Source organism: Nerophis ophidion, linkage group LG01 (assembly GCF_033978795.1).
Source record: "Nerophis ophidion isolate RoL-2023_Sa linkage group LG01, RoL_Noph_v1.0, whole genome shotgun sequence".
NCBI lineage: Eukaryota > Metazoa > Chordata > Actinopteri > Syngnathiformes > Syngnathidae > Nerophis > Nerophis ophidion.
The window spans coordinates 68,586,398-68,608,216 of NC_084611.1; the positions used below are offsets into that span (position 1 = coordinate 68,586,398).

Here is a 21,819-nt window from a genome sequence, read left to right on the forward strand (position 1 = left end):
TGTTAGTATTGAGATATTGTGTGGCAGGAGGATCACTGAGGAACGACTACTACTAACACCCATGTTAGCATTCCATTCATTTGTAGACAAATGACACAAATGCAATTATTGTCACCTCCTGTTACCAGAATGTTTCTAACTCCTGTTATTTGTTAGTCTTTTAGGAATAGTTAAAAGGACAGTGTTGTATGTGGGAGACAGGTGATGTCGCAGACCGCCTCCTCTGTTTGGGGAGGATTTTTCAACCTTGACATAAAAGGTTTCCCTAACTCCTCTTTCGGACCATCAGTCCTCCCTGTCCAGAATCTGTACATTTTTGTTCTCAAAGGAGTGTTGTTTCACCCTGAGGTGCAGGTAGACAGCTGAGTCTTGACCTGAAGAGTTTGCCCATCTATGGTGTGCCATTCGTCGGCTTAGTAAGTGTTTTATTTTCTCAACATGTGAATCAGCGCATTCATCGTTAACTGGATAGCATACACCGGATAGTTTTGTTCGTGTGGGGTGTCCGGTCTTTAGGATGCTCTAGTTTCTGTCTCAGGGTGTTGCCTAGTTTGAAGTGTACTGGGATGTGTTGGTTAAAAATGATGTTTCTACTGTATCCTTGGTTGGAATACAGGTGAACAGGGGGCTCAGCTGATAAGGGGAGATGCACAATCATTCTCAAAGTTTGATCATATTACGCCTATACTGACTTACCTGCACTGGCTTCCTGTGCACTTAAGATGTGACTTTAAGGTTTTACCACTTACGTATAAAATACTGCACGGTCTAGCTCCAGCCTATCTTGCCGATTGTATTGCACCATATGTCCCGGCAAGAAATCTGCGTTCAAAGGACTCCGGCTTATTAGTGATTCCTAAAGCCCAAAAAAAGTCTGCGGGCTATAGAGCGTTTTCCGTTCGGGCTCCAGTACTCTGGAATGCCCTCCCGGTAACAGTTCGAGATGCTATCTCAGTAGAAGCATTTAAGTCTCACCTTAAAACTCATTTGTATTTTCTAGCCTTTAAATAGACCTCCTTTTAGACCAGTTGATCTACCGCTTCTTTTCTTTTTCTCCTCTGTCCCCCCCTCCCTTGTGGAGGGGGTCCGGTCCGATGGCCATGGATGAAGTACTGGCTGTCTAGAGTCGAGACCCAGGATGGACCGCTCGCCTGTGTATTGGTTTGGGACATGTCTACGCTGCTGATCCGACTCCGCTTGGGATGGTTTCCTGTGGACGGGACTTTTGCTACTGTCGTGGATCCGCTTTGAACTGAGCTCTCGCGGCTGTGTTGGATCCACTATGGATTGAACTTTCACAGTTTCATGTTAGACCCGCTCGACATCCATTGCTTTTGGTCCCCTAGAGGGGGCTGGTGGGTTGCCCACATATGTGGTCCTCTCCAAGGATCTCATAGTCATCATTGTCACTGACGTCCCACTGGGTGTGAGTTCTCCTTCCCACTGCGTGTGAGTTTTCCTTGCCCTTATGTGGGTTCTTCCGAGGATGTCGTAGTGGTTGTGCAGCCCTTCGAGACACTTGTGATTTAGGGCTATATAAATAAACATTGATTGATTGATTGATTGATTGATTGATTGATTGATTGATTGAACACAACTGACAACCAAAACCAGTTGCTTACACTCCTCAAAGACCCCAACACAAATGAAATACTCCAAAGGGACCCAACAAGTTGGTACAAGAGGAGAATCATTGAGTACTTACAAACTCTACCAAAGCCAGAAGCCATCAACCGGGCATTGTATTACCGATTATACCCACAAGACACCATCCCTGGTATTTATGACCTTCCAAAAATACACAAAGATGGGGCCAGGGACGCCGAAAAGGGGGGGTAAAGGAGACAGATTCTAGGGGCCCATGATGGATGGGGGCCCAGAGAGGCCCCTAATGATGATGAAATTATATGAAATTATGTGTTGAGGGCCCTGTAAAGATTCTTTACATGGGGCCCACAATCCCTAGCGGCGCCCCTGGATGGGGCTCCCCTCAGACCCTTTGTCAGGAGCATTACCTCTGTGACATACAGTACAATATTGCTAAGTATGGCGGCAACATCTTAGCACCTTCGATTGGCAAAACTCCACATCATGTCCAAAACTTAACTAACTTTGTAGCGAAAATCTGAGATCTAAAAATATACAAAAATGAAACTATTTTTTCATTTGACGTCACCTCTCTGTTCACCTGTACTCCAACACAGGATGCAGCAGATATAGAGAGGCAAACTCCAATAGGTGATCACACCTTACAAGGTTAATCCACACTAAACCCAGAACAGATTTGTCTTTTGCTGGAACCTTGCCTTAACACTACATACTTTCAATTCATGGAAACATGGTTGTGCCATTGGATCACCTGTATTCCCCTATAGTAGCAAACCCTTACATGGACGACATGGAAAAGAAAGGTCTGAGTTCTTTTAAGGGAACAGCACCAATATATGCATGACACATGGGTGAAACTCAGAAACCAAGAAGTGCAATCCTTCACCAAACACATTGACTCAGTGGACAAAAACATCAAGTTCACGTGTGAGGAGGTCAAAAACAGTAAGTTGCCTTTTTTGGACTGTGACGTCCACATTGGAGAAAACTGGGGCCGTCTGGGTTTACCGAAAACCCACACATACCGATCAATACCTACTTTGTGACTCACACCACCGACTGGAACACAAACTGGGCGTTATCAGAGTCCTACAACACAGAGCTGATAATGTTCCTACCAGCCCCCAGGCCAAAGAAAAATAGCTTAGGGATTTGAGGGAAGCCCTCAAAACCTGTGGTAACCCCAGCTGGTCATTTCTGAAAAGTGCGTCCAGTTCCATAAATAACAAGAAAATAGTGGATGAAGAGGAAAAAGGTGACTTACGCAAAAATATTGTCATTCCATATGTATCAGGTCTGTCTAAGAAACTCAGAAGAAATTTTAACCAACACAACATCCCACTACACGTCAAACCGAGGCAACACCCCGAGACAGAGACTAGTGCATCCTAAGGACCGGACACCCCACACGCACAAACAATCTAGTGTATGCTATCCAGTGTAATGATGAATGCACTGATTCATAGATTGGGGAGACAAAACAACCACTAAGCCCACACATGGCACAGCATAGACGAGCAAACTCTTCAGGCCAAGACTCAGCTGTCTACCTGCAGCTCAGGGATAAACAGCAATCCTTTAAGAACAAAAATGTACAGATTCTGGACAGGGAGGACTGATGGTGAAAAAGGAGTGAGGGAAGCAATATGATTAGACTGTAAGCTGATGCCAGTAAACAACACCAAAACTTTACATGTTCCATTGTGAATATAGAGCATTACACACCTAACGGCAGACATATTATCCAGCGTTTTGTTTCGCAATATTCTGCAAAACCACCTTTTCTAACCTTCTGGTACCTGCTGATATGTATTTGGGATCCGCATAAGTCCTGAAAATTTGCGCTGGCATTGTAGCACGTGGCCATGCTATGGTCAATAAGTTTCTTCTTTTTCTCTTGTTATGGAACATTCATCCTCTGCTGTTGACCTTTCAAATACAAAGTAGCATAACGTTGATAATGTGGAAATAATGTGAGTTAATAAAGCACTTCATCTTTCTTATCAAACATTTTGTCCTATACATTTCGAAAGAAAAATGAAATGTACTGCATCCAATTTTATGTAATTTAAACTTGAGAATTAGCAGACCGTGCCAAAAAAACATTATATTAAAATAGGGATGTCCAAAGTACATTGTTGGATAAAAACAAACAGTAAGAATGTTTTAAAAAAAGAAGTAAAACATTTATAATGTAATGAGAAAAAAGCCGACTATTTGGTAGAAAAAACTCTGTGACGTCTGCTGGGCATGGTGAAGCGGGTGCGTTCTTTCTTAATGCAGATCGGGCTCGGACACAGCGTAAAGGTAAGAAACAAGGGTTTTTTCAAACTAAAAATAGACTAGGAACAGAAACACTGGTGCTAGGCAGAAAAGGCAGACCAAAAGCGCTAGCATGAGAGCTAGGGAAGTAACAGAAAAACTAGTATCTGGCACAACAGGCAAAGCACACAGCTAGCAAAACACAAAGGCTAAGCGCGGAAGCTAGCGAGAATAAAGCAGGATTACCAAAGTCGGGAGTTAGCGTTGTCACTTGTAGCGTAGAACATATGCTAGGATGCGAGGTCGAAACAACGGAGAGGGCAGGCTTAAATAAGGGACAGTAATTACAACAGGTGTGCGTCAAAAGCAAGGAACAGGTGAAACTTATCGGCAACCATGGTGACAGAACAAACCAGGAACTGCACAAACAAACTCAAAATCCAAATAATAAATGATCCGGGCAGCGGATCATAACAAACTCAGGGGTGTCAAATGTTTTTCGACCAAGGGTTGCAAATTTAAAAGTCAAAGTATGTGGGGGGCATTTTAAACTACTTTTATTGTGTAAGACCAAAAAATAAAGATACATAATGATATATATGGTTTTGTCTAATAAGTGACAGTGTATAATTTATATTTAGTAGTGACACTTTCAGCTATTTCTCTTTTTTTTTTTTTTTCACATTTTTACCGTTGATTTTTTTAACCCCTATAATAATTAATAATAGTACACTTTGTCACCTATAACACAAAGCCGACACTTAGTTTTGTCTTTAAATGTATGTAATGTCTGTTTTTACCATTTATTTCAATTTGATAAAAATATCAAAATAGCCTTGGCTACTTTGACTTTTTAGTTTGCGGCCTTAGGTAAAAAAAAATAATTGGGCAACTCTGCTTTAACACACAATTGTTCGTCTGATTTACAATTTCAAAATCAAGTAAGTTATCTATTAATTTGTACGTAAAAATAAATAAATAAAATGCATATAGGGAATTGTGTAAAAATGTCATGAGGAGATTATACAATGAAATTAATATATATTCACCATAAAAGTGACCCTCAGGGAGCAGCTATAACTGCGTTGTGGCCCTCAAAGAAAACGAGTTTGACACCCCTGCCATTGAGGTTTTTCATTTTCTTTTGCTTTTGAAATTTAAACCCTTTCCTTTATTTATGTTTTTAACCTTTTGCTCGTCTGGGTGGTAAATCAGTGTTCAAGTCCCTGTGGGGGTGTAGTAGGACTTACATTTACAAACTGTTTCCCAGCTCGAAAGTCTCCTGATGTATATATTTAGTACCAAAAGAGCTGCAGCGGTGTGTCAAGTCTGTGACCCGAGTTTGAACCCAGCTGGGACTGAAGCGGTTGTTTGCAACGAGACCTGGTAGACAAGAAGACAGGCAGGAAGAAGATGAGGGATGACATTTACTCTAATTGCTAATTAGATCAGCATATCGGACAGGAAGTTGATTAACACTCTCACAGGACACAGTGCTGTTGAAAGAAGATGATATGGGAGCACAAAAGGAGATAGGGATGGTTGGGAAAGACAAGGGGGCGGGTGGGTAGAACACAGGTGAGGACTGTAAATCAAATCAGAAAGTGACTGGCAACCCTGACTTGGACTTCAATGGGTGGAAGACAGATAAGCAAACCTAATATGAGCCTCTGTAAAGTAAATAAGACTGTTTGACTTCACAATTGGATGTCTGGACGGACTTGAGCCTCTTACAGACACGCACATATTGCCGAAAGTCTTGGGAAAACCAGTATTAACTTGTTAGCCTTCAGAACAAATTTATTTATTTTTTTTGACCTCAAAAAGATACAGGAGGGCGGTATTGATTGTGAAGTGACAATAAATTGATTGTATAACTGATTGTTGAATATTGTCACAAAAAAGGCTGACTGCATATGCACAGAGAGTGCATGAAAAAGTGTACATCCATTCATCCATCCATTTTCTACCGCTTATTCCCTTTCGGGGTTGCGGGGGGCGCTAGCGCCTATCTCAGCTACAATCGGGCGGAAGGCAGGGTACACCCTGGACAAGTCGCCATCTCATTGCAGGGCTAACACAGATAGACAGACAACATTCACACTCACATTCACACACTAGGGCCAATTTAGTGTTGCCAATCAACCTATCCCCAGGTGCATGTCTTTGGAAGTGGGAGGAAGCCGGAGTACCCTGAGGGAACCCACGCATTCACGGGGAGAACATGCAAACTCCACACAGAAAGATCCCGAGCCTGGATTTGAACCCAGGACTGCAGGAACTTCGTATTGTGAGGCAGACGCACTAACCCCTCTGCCACCGTGAAGCAGAAAGTCTACAGTACGGCAAAAAAGTATTTGGTCAGCCACCGATTGTGCAAGTTCTCCCACTTAAAAGGTGTCAAGGGGATTATTATAATGCGTTCAAGAGTCTTACAGCCTGAGGGAAGAAGCTGTTACAGAACCTGGAGGTTCTGCTTCAGAGGCTGCGGAACCTCTTTCTAGAGTCCAGCAGTGAAAACAGTCCTTGATTTTCTGAGCCCTGGTCAGGCAGCGGCTTTTTGCGATCTCCTGGATAGGAGGAAGAGGAGTCCTGATGATCTTTTCCGCCGTCCTCACCACGCTCTGGAGAGACTTACAGTCTGAGGCACTGCAGGCTCCAGTCCAGAAAGAGATGCAGTTGGTCAGTGCTCTATGGTGCCTCTGTAGAATGTGGTGAGAATGGGGGAAAGGAGCTGTGCTCTTTTCATCCGACGCAAAAAGTGCATGTGCTGCTGAGTTCTTTTTACAGGAGCTCCGGTGTATAGGTACATACATACATACGCGCACACATACCTATGCTCACACATACATACACAAATACAGTACATACCCACACACTCAAAGTTCGTACATCCACAAGCACATTCACTGTACAAACATACATACCGTATTTCCTTGAATTGCCACAGGGCATATAGTATGCGCCTGCTTTGAATTACTGCCGGGTCAAACTCGCTTCCCAAAATAATTAGCGCATGCTTACCCTGTCATCATTTTCAAAATAGAGGAGGCTGATTTCAATACCGGTAATTTGAAATCGCATAAAGGGAAGAAGATTAAGAGCTATTCAGTAAGATTTAAGGTCCAAGCTTACATGACAATCAAATTTCTACTGCATCCCTTTGGTAAGTGCTGGAGTGAGAAGAGGTTTTAAAACAATTAGCGCATGCTTACTTTTACCACATGCCTTTGGTAAGCGCAGGAGTGAGAAGAGATTTTAAATTAATTAGCGCCCCGTCGGCAATTCAAGGAAATACGGTATACACATACTGTACATATACAAGTGCATATACATACATACATTCATGCATATATTTACCTTTCATCAACAATATATTAGCATTGTTGCCCTATGAGAAACTGGTTAACATAGGGCACACTGACAAAGCTTAACCTATTGTTACTATAACAATCTACAAGGTTAATATAGTTGGCTTCCCTCTCTTCCCCTCCATTTATCTGCTTTCTTTTGTATTTCAAGATATCATTACATATATGTATTGTTGCATTTAAACACCTGTATTGTTGATAACGTAGGTGATTATTGTTGTTATTCATTATCAATAGTGCTGTTGGTATTTGTATTGATCTATTTGTAGTGTAATAATTCTCATTGTCATTTCTGTGTTATTTATTTCACAAACTGCTTCTTTGCTATCACTTTTACCATCATATTTGTACATATTTGATGATGTTGTTCTATTGTTGTTGTTGTTATTGTTGTGTTTGCTGTTGTTGTTTTTGTCTGTCTGTCTTATGCCCCACTTGTCCCCACAATTTCCCCCTCTGTTTTCCTTTTTTCCTTTTTCTATGCCCTGCTGTTCTGGCCCGGCTGTGCCAAGTAATGATATAAATCCATTTATTAAAGTCAAATACAAATAAGGCAACAAGAGAAGTATCCCACACTTCTCTTTTGTTAAGTACATTTCTACAGCTGATGTGGGCATTTACATCAACTGTATGATTTGCCTGAGTAGCTGGACAGGACAAAAAAAAATGAAGAAAAAAATAAAGTCAGATTTACATTTACACTTTCTGATGCGTGTGGGTTTGTGACATCCAGGAATAGCAGGGACGTCTGCTTCCTCCGTGTTCCCCAAGCACAGAGGAAGAATCTACCGTGGCCCCTGACCTGCATGCTGACCTAAACAACCATGGCCCTGAAAAGAGACAGTGCAGCTTCCTGGAAAACAGTCTAAGAGCCTCTATGGAAACCGTAGAATTTGTCCTTTCATTGTCGCTTCACTCGACACGACAACACTTTGGAGGCTCACTTTCTCACAGGGAGAAACATTATGAGATTTTTTTTTTTATCCTCCAATTTATTAACTTGAATGATCTTGAAAAAATATGTAAACGTACGACTATATTTTCTCTAATAGCGACAACTTTGCTCTCACAAAATTCGGATTTTCTTGAAAAGTTATAACTTTTTTGTCATATTAAGAATACAATTTTATAGGATATTTGCTTATAGTATTACAAAGTTTTCTCATCAATTTATTTGAAAAAAAATGCGACTTTATTCTGGTACAAACAAATACATTGTCATAAAACGGTACATTTTCCCTACAATACAGAACTAAAAAAACAACAACTTTATTTGTGTTCATTTTAATTGTTTTATTCTTGCACTTTGGAGGCTTGATTTTATATAGGGATGTCCATTTTTTTTTAATAAAAGCACACTTTTTTGCATTAAATTAAGACCTAATTTTCACAACAACAATATGGAGGCTTGGTTTCCATGCACCCGGAGAAACATTGTGAGTTTTTTTTATCCTCATAAATCTCTGATCGCATAACTTGTAGAAGATACATCTTTATATAAAATTAAGATTTTTGTTACCTAATGAAATGTTCACTTTCTCGTTTTCTTATCACAACTTCAGTCCTGGACTTTAGTTATAACTTTTTTTTCATATTATAACTTGATTCCTGCAATGAGGTGGCGACTTGTCCAGGGTGTACACCGCCTTCAACCTGAATACAGCTGAGATAGGCTCCAGCGACCCCCCGCAACCCCTAAAAGGGACAAGCGGTAGGAAATGGATGGATGGATGGATACTTGATGCATATAAGTTATTTCCTCGCAATTTTGCAAAGTTTTCGAATCATAATTCCCGAATTTAATTATCGTAAATGTTTGACTTTTTTTTAAATTACAAAACTATTATAATAGCCTTTTGCATTTTGTCACAATATACAACTTTTTATATGTAATTAAAATTTGAACTTTATGTCATAACGGGGGGCGGAGGGGGGGTTTGCGGTGTCGCAGCTTACTGCGAGGTTTGTTCTCCTGGGATGCAATCGGACTGTTCCGGACAAGACTTGCAGGTAGGAACATATTTATTTTCTCAATTAATCCTACACATCACAAAGACCGGAACCAAACAAAAGAACAGCGTGCCGTTCACACGAGAAGCTAACAAACAAAAAAACTTAATGCAGGAAACATAGAAGCTAAACACTTTGATTGATTGATTTATTGATTGATACTTTTATTAGTAGATTGCACAGTTCAGTACATATTCCGTACAATTGACCACTAAATGGTGTCACCCGAATAAGTTTTCCAACTTGTTTAAGTCGGGGTCCACGTTAATCAATCCATGGTACTTAACATGGACTATGGCATGGAACAAACAAGACTTACTGTGGCATGAAACAACTAACAGTTACGTGAACTATCATATCGCATGAAACAAGCAATGACGCTGGTACGACTGACTGGCAAAGACAGGCTTAAATAATGGTCTCTTGATTAGAGCAGGTGCATGTCCCAAACACCAGAGGCAGGTGAAACTAATAAGTCGCCATGGAAACTAAAACAAACAAGGGTGCACAAATAGAGGAACTAATGGAGTCTAAAACTAACAGAACATAACAAAAAAAAATTATCCGAACCATGGATCATGAAACTTTACAGTACAAATAAAAATGAAATTTTGTTGCATTAGCTCATTGTAGTGCAGGATTAAAGAGTAAGGTGCAGTTATAAATGCATAGATTACTGTACGGATGAATATATTGCACTTGTTGCATATGCATCCACGTTTATGGATGTATGTTATAATGTCTTTATATTCCGGCGAGTTTTTGGGAGGATTATTATAATTATATATATGATTATTACTATTATACATTCTCATCAATATACAAGTTCATTCTGTGGGATTTAAACTTTTTCTTCTAGTATCAGGACATCATTTTGTGAAAAATAAATATTTTCCTCATAAAAGCATACTTTTTTTGTGCTTAATTATGACTTGATATTCGCAACATTCCCAGAATATTGTAACTTTTTCCTCATCTCACAAAATATAATTACAACATTTCCATCATAATATAGGTTTTACGAAAATTTTCGGTATGTTTTCTTGCAAAAGGGTTAGGGTTATTATTATTATTATTATTATTCCCTTTATTTATTATATTAAAGGGGAACTGCACTTTTTTTTTTAATATTGCCCATCATTCACAATCCTAATGTCAGACAAGCACATATATGTTTTTCATACTTTTAATGCATTATAATTTGTAAATAAACACTAGCAAAAGTCAGCTAAAATTGGAGGTAATGTATTCACTTTATTCCATCTATTAAGCACGATAAGAAACATCCAAACGATGTTTTATATACATGCTATATGTTTATATGTGTAATGTAGTAAAAGGCATACTAATAATAATATGTTATATTTAATTTTTTGGGGTCATTTTAAGCACAGACGTACCACATTGTTTGCTTTTTCTTTGAACAGCAACAACAACAACAACAATAACAACAACTAATTATGGCAGACTTCATGAGAGCCAACAATAATTACTTTTGAGACAAATGATGATCCATCCATCCATCCATCCATCCATCCATCCATTTTCTACCACTTATTCTCTTTGGGGTCGCGGGATGACGATCCATGACCTTTTAATTAAGAGCATGAATATACAGAAGTTTGTCAAGTTTTGCAAGCTGAGTGATAAGCAGATCCAGCATGTAGCACTATTGTTTAGCACTAAACACAAAATACAAACTACGAACATACACTATATTGCCAAAAGTATTTGGCCACCCATCCAAATGATGAGAATCAGGTGTCCTAATCACCTGGCCCGGAGTATAAAATCAAACACTTAGGCACGGAGAATGTTTCTACAAACATTTGTGAAAGAATGGGCCGCTCTCAGTGATTTCCAGCGTGGAACTGTCATAGAATGCCACCTATGTAACAAATCCAGTGGTGAAATTTCCTCGCTCCAAAATATTCCAAAATAAACTTTATTGTAAGAAAAGTGACGAGTTTGGGAACAACAGCAACTCAGCGACCAAGTGGTCGGCCACGTAAACTGTCAGAGAGGGGTCAGCGGATGCTGAAGCGCATAGTGCAAAGACTTTCTGCACAGTCAGTTGCTACAGAGCACCAAACTTCATGTGACCTTCCAATTAGCCCACGTACAGTACGCAGAGAGCTTCATGGAATGTGTTTCCATGGCCGAGCAGCTGCATCTAGCCAAACATCACTAAGTCCAATGCAAAGCATGGGATGCAGTGGTGTAAAGCACGTCGCCACTGGACTCTAGAGCAGTGGAGACGCCTTCTCTGGACTGATGGATGACACTTTTCCATCTGGCAATCTGATGGACGAGTCTGGGTTTGGAGGTTGCCAGGCGAACGCTACATTTCGGACTGCATTGTGCCGAGTGTGAAAGTTGGTGGAGGAGGAATTATGGTGTGGGGTTGTATTTCAGGAGTTTGGCTTGGCCCCTTAGTTCCAATGAAAGGAACTTTGAATGCTCCAGAATATCAAAACTTTTTGGACAATTCACTTCAAGTTCATATGTGAGGAAAGGCAGTTGGCCAAATACTTTTGGCAATATAGTGTATGTACAATGTACAATATCTGCTCTCACTGTGTGCTCTCACTGATGAGATGTTCATATCTTTCCGCTTAGATGAAGAATTAAAGGCCTACTGAAATGAGATTTTCTTATTTAAACAGGGATAGCAGGTCCATTTTTTGTGTCATACTTGATAATTTTGCGATATTGCCATATTTTTGCTGAAAGGATTTAGTAGAGAACATCCACGATAAAGTTTGCAACTTTCGGTGCTAAGAGAAAAGCCCTGCCTCTACCGGAAGTCGCAGACGATTACGTCACATGTTGATAGCTCCTCACATATTCACATTGATTTTAATGGGAGCCTCCAAAAAAACTGCTATTCAGACTGAGAATACGACAATTTCCCCATTAATTGATAAGATTCATGTTTGAGGATATTGATAGCGACGGACTACAAAAAAAAAAAGAAACGAGTTAAAAAAAACAACATAACGATTGCATTGGGACGGATTCCGATGTTTTTAGACACATTTACTACGATAATTCTGGGAAATCCCTTATCTTTCTATTGTGTTGCTAGTGTTTTAGTTAGTTTAACAGTACCTGATAGTCAGAGGTGTGTGTCCATGGCCGGGTGTCTTGACGCCAGTGTCTAAGGGAAGTCGACGGCAGCTTTATGGGCAGCACAAGCTCAGCTGATATCCGGTAAGAAGTGACTTTTTACCACAATTTTCTCACTGAAACCTGCTGGTTGACATTTTGTTGGGATCCATGTTCGCTGTGATCCATAGTAAAGTTTCACCTCTGTGAATTTTATGCAAGGAATCACCGTGTGTTTGTGTGGCTAAAGGCTAAAGCTTCCCAACTCCATCTTTCTACTTTGACTTCTCTAATATTAATTGAACAAATTGCAAAGGATTCAGCAACACAGATGTCCAAGATACTGTGTAATTATGCAGTTAAAGCAGACGACTTTTAGCTGTGTGTGTGCGCAGCGCTAATATTTCCTAACAGCCCGTGACGTCTAGCGTACACATCATTACGCGACGTTTTCAAGAAAAAACTCCCGGGAAATTTAAAATTGCAATTTAGTAAACTAAAAAGGCCGTATTGGCATGTGTTGCAATGTTGATATTTCATCATTGATATATAAACTATCAGACTGCGTGGTGGGTAGTAATGAGTTTCAGTAGGCCTTTAATCATAATCCTAACCGTGTTAAAAAAAAAAGAAAAGAAAAAAGGGGGGGGGGGTCTTTTTGTGCCTTTTTTCGCCATCTTTCGTTCTAAGTTGAAAGTCAAAGTTGACCAACTTCTCGGTTTATGGCCACAACCTTCTGCTATCCAGGTGAGGGGCATAATTTATTATCTAGAATTTCACCAACTCAGAGGCGATGCAGCAGCTTACCTGCTCAGTATGTCTATAGCTGCATAAAGAAGTTACCGTTCTGCAATCTTGGCACCGCTAAAAGTAGTTCCTCTGTGTTAGCGCTAATAATAATATCGCTAATACTGGGTATCATTCAGGTCACGAGATGTAAATGGAGTATTGTTAGAGGTTATTGGAAGTTTTTAGATGGGTTTACTCCCATTAGTTTCATTGTTAGACGCCAAATACTTGCCGTGTGTTATAAATAAGAATGCATACAGGTGGGGTGGGTGGTTCCCGTGGTCCCGTGCCGGGCGGTCCTGTGGCGGCTGACTTGGGCGGGACGGCTTGGTGCGGCCCCGGCTGTGGGGGCCCGGTTAGTGGTGGGGTGGGGCAGTCTTCCTTCCGGCTGTGGGGAGTCTCTGGGCTCCTTGTGGTGGAGCGTCCCGTCTTTCTGCCCGCGTGGGGTGTGGTCTCTCGCTGACTTGGGGGCTGGCTGTCCCCTGCTTAACCTGTGCCTTGTCCCCTGCTGGGCGCGTCTGTCTGTGGCCCGGATGCTGGCCCTGCCAGGAGGCACTTTAAGCCCAGTTCTGGGGGGCCTGTCGCTAGCCAGCCTGACTGTGTGAGGCCGGTGGTCCCTTGTTCCCTGTAGAAACAAACATATACACATACTGTAAATATCCAAGCACATATACATACATACAGTCATACATATAATCACATTTCATCAACAATTTGGGTAAAAAACAGCACACTTAAAGCTTAACTTATTGTTACTATAACAATCTACAAGATTAAAACACTTCCCTTCTCTTTCTTGCCCTCCATGCATCTGCTTTCTTTTGTATTTCAAGTTATCATTACATAAATGTATTGTTGCATTTGAAACAATTGTATTGTTGATAATAGATGGCATTATTATTATTATTATTCATTATCAATAGTGCTATTTCTATTATGTTTATTGCTCCATTATAGTGCAACAATATTCATTGTCATTTCTGTGTTACTAATATTTACTTTACTAACTGCTCCTTTGATATCACTTTTTGTATCATAGTTGTACATATCGTATTTGCTGATGTTGTTGTTGTTGTCGTCCAATTCTTATCCCCCTCTTGTCCCTGCAATTCCCCCCTGTGCCTTCTTGTTTTTCTTTTTTCTATCCCCTACAGCTGCGTCCAGCTGTGCCAAACATTAACATAAATTCATTCAATAAAGTCAAATACAAATAAGGCAACAAGAGAAGTATACCATGCTTCTCTTTTGTAAAGTACATATGTACAGCAGATATGGGCATCTACATCAACTATGTGATTTTGGCTGGACAGAACAAAATAAATACATAAATAAATATATAAGAATGCATAAAAAAGAAGGACATGTGTTTTTGTCTCACATATAGAAATGATCGGCAAAAAAAAAAAAAAGAAAAAAGTGCATTTCCACTTAAATATAAAAAAAAAATGTTCTTGCTGTCATATCACAACATTTTTGGAAAACAAGGAATTTTTTTGGCCAAGTTATGGCGTTACCCAAAAATGATAACTTTTTCATAATATGGCATCTATATCCCGTAAAAAAACCCTTTTTTTCTTTACTGTACATTTAAGAACTTTGTGACTGTATTTTAGTTTTTCAATGGTCATTTTGTTTTCCTTTTCTCAAATCATTATGATTTAAGTCTTATAACAATGCACTCATTTTTTTCTGTATTAATTTTGAAATAATATCAAGACTTGAGTCGTGCATTTATATTATCTAGTGCAGTGTTTTTCAACCTTTTTTGAGCCGAGTCACATTTTTTGCGTTGAAAAAATGCGGAGGCACACCACCAACAGAAATTATTTAAAATTGAAACTCACTCAACAGTAAAATGTGGTTGTCGCAATTGTTGGATATGACCTTAAAGCATAAGCAAGCATGCATCACTATAGCTCTTGTCTCAAAGTTGGTGTACTGTCACCACCTGTCACATCACATCATGACTTATTTTCACTTTTTTGCTGTTTTCCTGTGTGTAGTGTTTTACTTCTTGTCTTGCACTCTTATTTTGGTGGCTTTTTCTCTTTTTTTGTTGGTATTTCACTCTAGCAGTTTCATGTCTTCCTTTAAGCGATATTTCCCGCATCTACTTTGTTTTAGCAAGCAAGAATTTTTCAGTTGTTTTCATTCTTCTTTATGGGGACATTGTTGATTGTCATGTCATGTTCGGTTGTACATTGTGGACGCTGTCTTTGCTCCACAGTAAGTCTTTGCTGTTGTCCAGCATTCTGTATTGTTTACTTTTGTAGCCCGTTTAGTTTTAGTTTGGTTCTGCATAGCCTTCCCTAAGCTTCAATGCCTTTTCTTAGGGGCACCCACCTTTTGTTTATTTTTGGTTTAAGCATTAGAAACATTTTTACCTGCATGCAGCCTCCCGCTGTTTCCGACATATACAAAGCTACCGGCTGCCACCTACTGATATGGAAGAGCTCTAGACAGCACTGACACTCACCATCCATTCATCCATTTTCTACTGCTTATTCCCTTTTGGAGTCACGGTGGGCGCTGGCGCCTATCTCAGCTACAATCGGGTGGAAGGCGGGGTACACCCTGGCCAAATCGCCCACCTCATCACAGGGCCAACACAGATAGACAGGCAACATTCACACTCACATTCACAAACTAGGGCCAATTTAGTGTTGCCAATCAACCTATCCCCAGGTGCATGTCTTTGGAAGTGGAAGGAAGCCGGAATACCCGGAGAGAACCCACGCATTCACGGGGAGAACATGCAAACTCCACACAGAAAGATCCCGAGCCTGGGATTGAACCCAGGACTGCAGGACCTTCGTATAGTGAGGCAGACGCACTAACAGCTCTGCCACCGTGAAACCCAACAACATATCATTTGCAGACTATAATTACTGGTTTGCAAAAAATATTTTTAACCCATATAGGTAAAATTAGACAGTCTCCCTCGGCACACCAGACTGTATAGTGTGCCGCGGCACAGTGGTTGAAAAACACTGATCCAGTGCAGTGGTCCCCAACCTTTTTGTATCCGCGGACCGGTCAACGTTTAATAATTTGTCCCGCGGCTCGGGGAGGGAATCCATTTGTTTTTTCTTTGTCATGACAAAGGGACGTTTTTGTCATGAAAAAGGGGGGGGGGGGGGGTTTGTGGCTGGTGCACTAATTGTAAGTGTATATTGTTTTTTTTTATGTTGACTTAATAAAAACATTTTTTTATTTTAATTTTTTATAAAAATGAATTAAACATTCTTCTGCGGCCAGGTGGTTGGGGACCACTGATCTAGTGCATGTAAATAAGTTTATTCTGTAGTGTAGCGTGATCCTTTTTATATCAAACCATTTGTTGTCAGTTTATTTTGAAATGGCGTGTTTTCATATGTTGACCACAGGTCGGTTTAATAGGAGGCGATAAACCCTGACCTCAACAAGACCCTTGAGAAACATTTAAGCAGCGAAGTCAAGTTCAAATATGGGATTTTACACTTCCGCGTAAAAACTTTCAAAATAAATAGTAATTGTTTGATATTATCGATGAATCGAGGTTGATTTGTTGAATTAAACCTGAAATATTCTAAAATACATATTAGTGAATTGTGTATAGCATACAACTACAGCATATCGTTTTGCTTTTCAGAAACGAGAACATAATTTTGTTTTGTTGTGAAAAATCTCTAACTATATTTTGTGCCTTTCTCCCGCAACTTGACGGGCTAAACTTAAGGAGTGAGGCTGTTGCATTTAAAGACAGTCAGCTTTTTCAAGATCAGTCCAAGAGAAGACGCGCGCAGGGCGAGAACGACGTGACCGTGACGCGGAAAGGAAGGGAGGGGGAAAAGGTTCCACGCCGCTATTACACACACACACACACACACACACACGCACACGTCGATGTGGTTTCGTGGATGGAGCCACGGCAGATATTGTGAATAAAGGCTGCTCAACGTTTGTGTGGAAGTGGATCAACTTTTACGCGCGGATCTTTGGATATGTCGAACTTTATTACAAGGTGACTGTGATATTTTTTTTTTGTGTGTGGAATTTTCACATCGGATTTCACCTCATCACTTCATCATCCGTGGACCATATACCGCCTCCAGGCACCTGCTCCGACCGTGGACGGAGTCACACGCGTCTCGCCTGCGCCTGAGTCACTCCCGTGACGAGTGGGACCCACTGAGCGGGTACCGGGGCTCGGTGAGCGTGGACGCCCAGGTGCTAAATGCCCAGCCGGTCGCTGGCGGGTCCTCTGGCCGGGCGGCAACATGAGGTCGTGGCTTCTGCTGCTGCTCCTTGCCGCGTTCTCAGCGACCATCCTGAGCCTCGGCGGCGCTGAGGTGAGCGATTTGACCCAAGTCTGTGACGACAGAGGTAGCGCCAGTAGAAATAAATAACTAGGGGCTATTCTATACGAGGAGTGCACTAGTAGTATATGTCATGCAACTTTACAGGGGAATCTGTTCCAGGGTTAAACTGTGGTCTTTGCGAAACATGACAAATTATCCAGGCGATATTTTAACCTTCTAAAGAGCCATATACACTAAATTGTTTTGGGGTCCAGGTTTTCAGAAACATTTAGGACATGGGGCAGACTTCTCCTTTAACTGTTAGTTTTATTTTATACATTTAAATATAAATGATTACCCACAGTAGATACTTCACAAAAGCATAGTGCTCTTGTCATAGAGAGGATCTTTGACTTGTGTGTTTGCTGTAGCTCCTTGGAAAAAAATCAGAGTGCTCTTGTCATGTAGAGGATCTTTGACTTGCGTTTTTGCTGTAGATACTTTAAAAAATAGCAGAGTGCTCTTGTCATATAGAAGATCGTTGACCAGCATTTTTGCAGTAGATACGTCAAAAAATGCACATTGCACTTGTCATTTGGAGGATCTTTGACTACCATTTTTTGCAGTAGGTATTTAAAAAATGCACAGTGCGCTTGTCATATAGAGGATATTTGACTGGCATTTTGCAGTAGATACTTCAAAAAAGCAGAGTGCTATTGTCATATAAAGGATCTTTGACTTGTGTTTTTGCAGTACATACTTAAAAAAGCACAGTGCGTTTGTCATATAGAGGATATCTGACTGGCATTTTGCAGTAGATATTTGAACAAAATCTGAGTGCTCTTGTTATATAGAGGATCTTTGACTAGTGTTTTTTGCTGTACATACTTCAAAAAAGCAAAGTGTTACTGTTATATTAGGATCTTTGACTTGTGTTTTTGCTGTAGATCCTTCAAAAAACATAGTGCTCTTGTCACATAAAGGATCTTTGACTGGCATTTTTGCAATAAATACTTAAAAAAAAGCACATTGCTCTTGTTATATAGAGGATCTTTGACCAGCATTTTTGCTGTAGATACTTCAAAAAAGCAGAGTAGTCTTGTCATTTAGAGGATCTTTGACTTGTGTGTTTGCTGTAGCTCCTTGGAAAAAAAAATCAGAGTGCTCTTGTTATATAGAGGATCTTTGATTTGCGTTTTTCCTGTAGATACTTAAAAAAAAAGCAGAGTGCTCTTGTCATATAGAAGATCTTTGACCAGCATTTTTGCAGTAGAAACGTCAAAAAAGCATATTGCTGTTGTCATAAAGAGGATCTTTGACTACCGTTTTTTTGCAGTTGGTATTTAAAAAATGCACAGTGCGCTTGTCATATAGAGCAGTGGTTCTCGACCTTTTTTTCAGTGATGTACCCCTTGTGAACATTTCTTAAATTCAAGTACCCCGTAATCCAGGGGTAGGGAACCTATGGCTCTAGAGCCAGATGTGGCTCTTTTGATGACTGCATCTGGCTCTCAGATAAATCTTAGCTGAAATTGCTTAACACAATAAGTAATGAATAATTCTGCTGGTAATCACAGTGTTAAAAAGTTACGTTCAAAATGTTAAACATTCTCTTGCACTTTTATCCATCCATTTTTTACCGCACCCATTCAAGACGTTGCATTATTGGTAAGAAGTATTTTATTTGTTATTGGTTAGCTTCAGAATAAAAATGTTAATAAAATGAATAAGATACTTATTGTACTCTAAAAATGGTGTTATTAATTAAAAATGCATGCATTCAGTTGTATTCAATGTTAAGAAAATATTATATGGCTCTCACGGAAATACATTTCAAATATATGGCTTTCATGGCTCTCTCAGCCAAAAAGGTTCCCGACCCCTGCCCTAATCAGAGCACAGCATTTTTGGTTGAAAAAAAAGATAAAGAAGTAAAATACAGCACTATGTCATCTGTTTCTGATTTCTTAAATTGTATAACAGTGCAAAATATTGCTCATTTGTAGTGGTCTTTCTTGAACTATTTGGAAAAAAAGATATAAAAATAACTAAAAACTTGTTGAAAAATAAACAAATGATTCAATTATAAATAAAGATTTCTACACATAGAAGTAATCAACTTAAAGTGCCCTCTTTGGGGATTGTAATAGAGATCCATCTGGATTCATCAACTTAATTCTAAACATATCTTCACCAAAAAATTTATTTTTAACATCAATATTTATGGAACATGTCCACAAAAAAATGGAGCTGTCAACACTGAATATTGCATTGTTGCATTTCTTTTCACAGTTTATGAACTTACATTCATATTTTGTTGAAGTATTATTCAATAAATGTATTTCTCAAGGATTTTTGAATTGTTGCTATTTTTAGAATATTTAAAAAAAAATCTCACGTACCCCTTGGCATACTTTCAAGTACCCCCAGACGTACGTGTACCCCCATTTGAGAACCACTGATATAGAGGATATTTGACTGGCATTTTGCAGTAGATACTTGAACACAATCTGAGTGCTCTTGTAATATAGAGGATCTTCAACTTGTGTTTTTGCTGTAGATACTTTAAAAAAGCAAAGTGTTATTTTCATATAGAGGATCTTTGACTTGTGTTTTTGCTGTAGATCCTTCAAAAAAGCATAGTGCTCTTGTCACATAAAGGATCTTTGACTGGCATTTTTGCAGTAAATACTTTAAAAAAAGCACATTGCTCTTGTTATATAGAGGATGTTTGACTAGCATTTTTGCTTTAGATAGTTCAAAAAAGCAGAGTGATCTTGTCATGTAAAGGATCTTTGACCAGTGTTTTTGCAGTAGATACTTCAAAGAAGCAGAGTGCTCTTGTCATATAGAGGATCTTTGACTTGTGTTTTTGCTGTAGATACTTCAAAATAGCAGAGTGCTCTTGTCATATAGAGGATTTTGACTTGTATGTTTGCTGTAGACACTTCAAAAAAGCAGAGTGCTCTTTTTACATAGAGGATCTTTGACTTGTGTGTTTTCTGTAGATACTTTAAAAATTAGAGTGCTCTTGCCACATAAAGGATCTTTGACTGGCATTTTTGCAGTAAATACTTTAAAAAAAGCACATTGCCCTTGTTATATAGAGGATCTTTGACCAGCATTTTTGCTGTAGATACTTCATTAAAGCAGAGTGCTCTTGTCATATAGAGGATTTTGACTTGTGTGGTTGCTGTAGACACTTCAAAAAAGCAGAGTGCTCTTTTTATATAGAGGATCTTTGACTTGTGCAGATACTTTAAAAATTAGAGTGCTCTTGTCATATAGAGGATCTTTGACTTGTGTGTTTGCTGTAGATATTTCAAAAAGCAGAGTGCTCTTGTCATACAGAGGATCTATGACTTGTGTTTTTGCTGTAGATACTTCAAAAACATCACAGCGCTCCTGTCATATAAAGCAGTGGTTTTCAAATGGGGGTACGCGTACCCCTGGGGGTACTTTATGGTATGCCAAGGGGTATGTGAGATTTTTTTTAATATGTTCTAAAAAATAGCAACAATTCAAAAATCCTTTATAAATATATTTATTGAATAATACTTCAACAACATATGAATGTAAGTTCATAAACTGTGAAAAGAAATGCAACAATACAATATTCATTGTTGACAGCTAGATTTTTTTGTGGACATGTTCCATAAATATTGATGTTAAAGGTTTGTTTTGTTGTGAAGAAATGTTTAGAATTAAGTTCCTGAATCCAGAGTGACTCTATTACAATCCCCAAAGAGGGCACTTTAAGTTGATGATTACTTCTATGTGTAGAAATCGTTATTTTTTATAATTGAATCACTTGTTTATTTTTCAACAAGTTTTTAGTTATTTTTATATCTTTTTTTCCAAATAGTTCAAGAAAGACCACTACAAATGAGCAATATTTTGCACTGTTATACAATTTAATAAATCAGAAACTGATGACATAGTGCTGTATTTTACTTCTTTATCTCTTTTTTTCCAACCAAAAAGGCTTTGCTCTGATTAGGGGGTACTTGAATTAAAACAATGTTCACAGGGGGAACATCACTGAAAAAAGGTTGAGAACCACTGATATAGAGGAGACTCAAAACCCCAAACCATATATGATTCGGGAGGCGGATCATAACAGTTTCTTTGCAATGAGATGCAGATGGAAATCAGCCTTGGGCTACAATCTGTCACATTTATATTTGATATGTTCATGAATGTGCATTATATCATGTCACACAAGTATAACAAATATAACAACTTCCTATGAGGAGTTTCATTGTACATCTAAAAACCAGCTTATTGGTGTGTCTCTTGGGACAGGCCAAATTTAAGTCAGAGAAAATGTGGTATTTTATAAATTAATTAATGTTTCTGTGCGACCCGGTAGAAAATGCGTGACGGACCGT

The 21,819-nt window shown here is 39.3% G+C and overlaps 1 protein-coding gene across 2 annotated transcripts in view; it reads left to right on the top strand.

The window, feature by feature from the left end:
- The first annotated feature begins 16,892 nt into the window (after nucleotides 1–16,892).
- pdgfba (platelet-derived growth factor beta polypeptide a) overlaps nucleotides 16,893–21,819 on the top strand; it is a 60,659-nt gene continuing 55,732 nt past the window's right edge. Inside the window, exons 1-2 of one of the 2 annotated variants that reach the window (XM_061909605.1) lie at nucleotides 16,894–17,151; nucleotides 17,243–17,479. In XM_061909605.1, coding sequence (XP_061765589.1) covers nucleotides 17,408–17,479 — 72 coding nt within the window. In that variant the 5' untranslated portion in view covers nucleotides 16,894–17,151; nucleotides 17,243–17,407. Of the gene's footprint in view, nucleotides 17,480–21,819 lie in introns of both variants that reach the window. The other variant, XM_061909613.1, reaches the window with a different exon arrangement.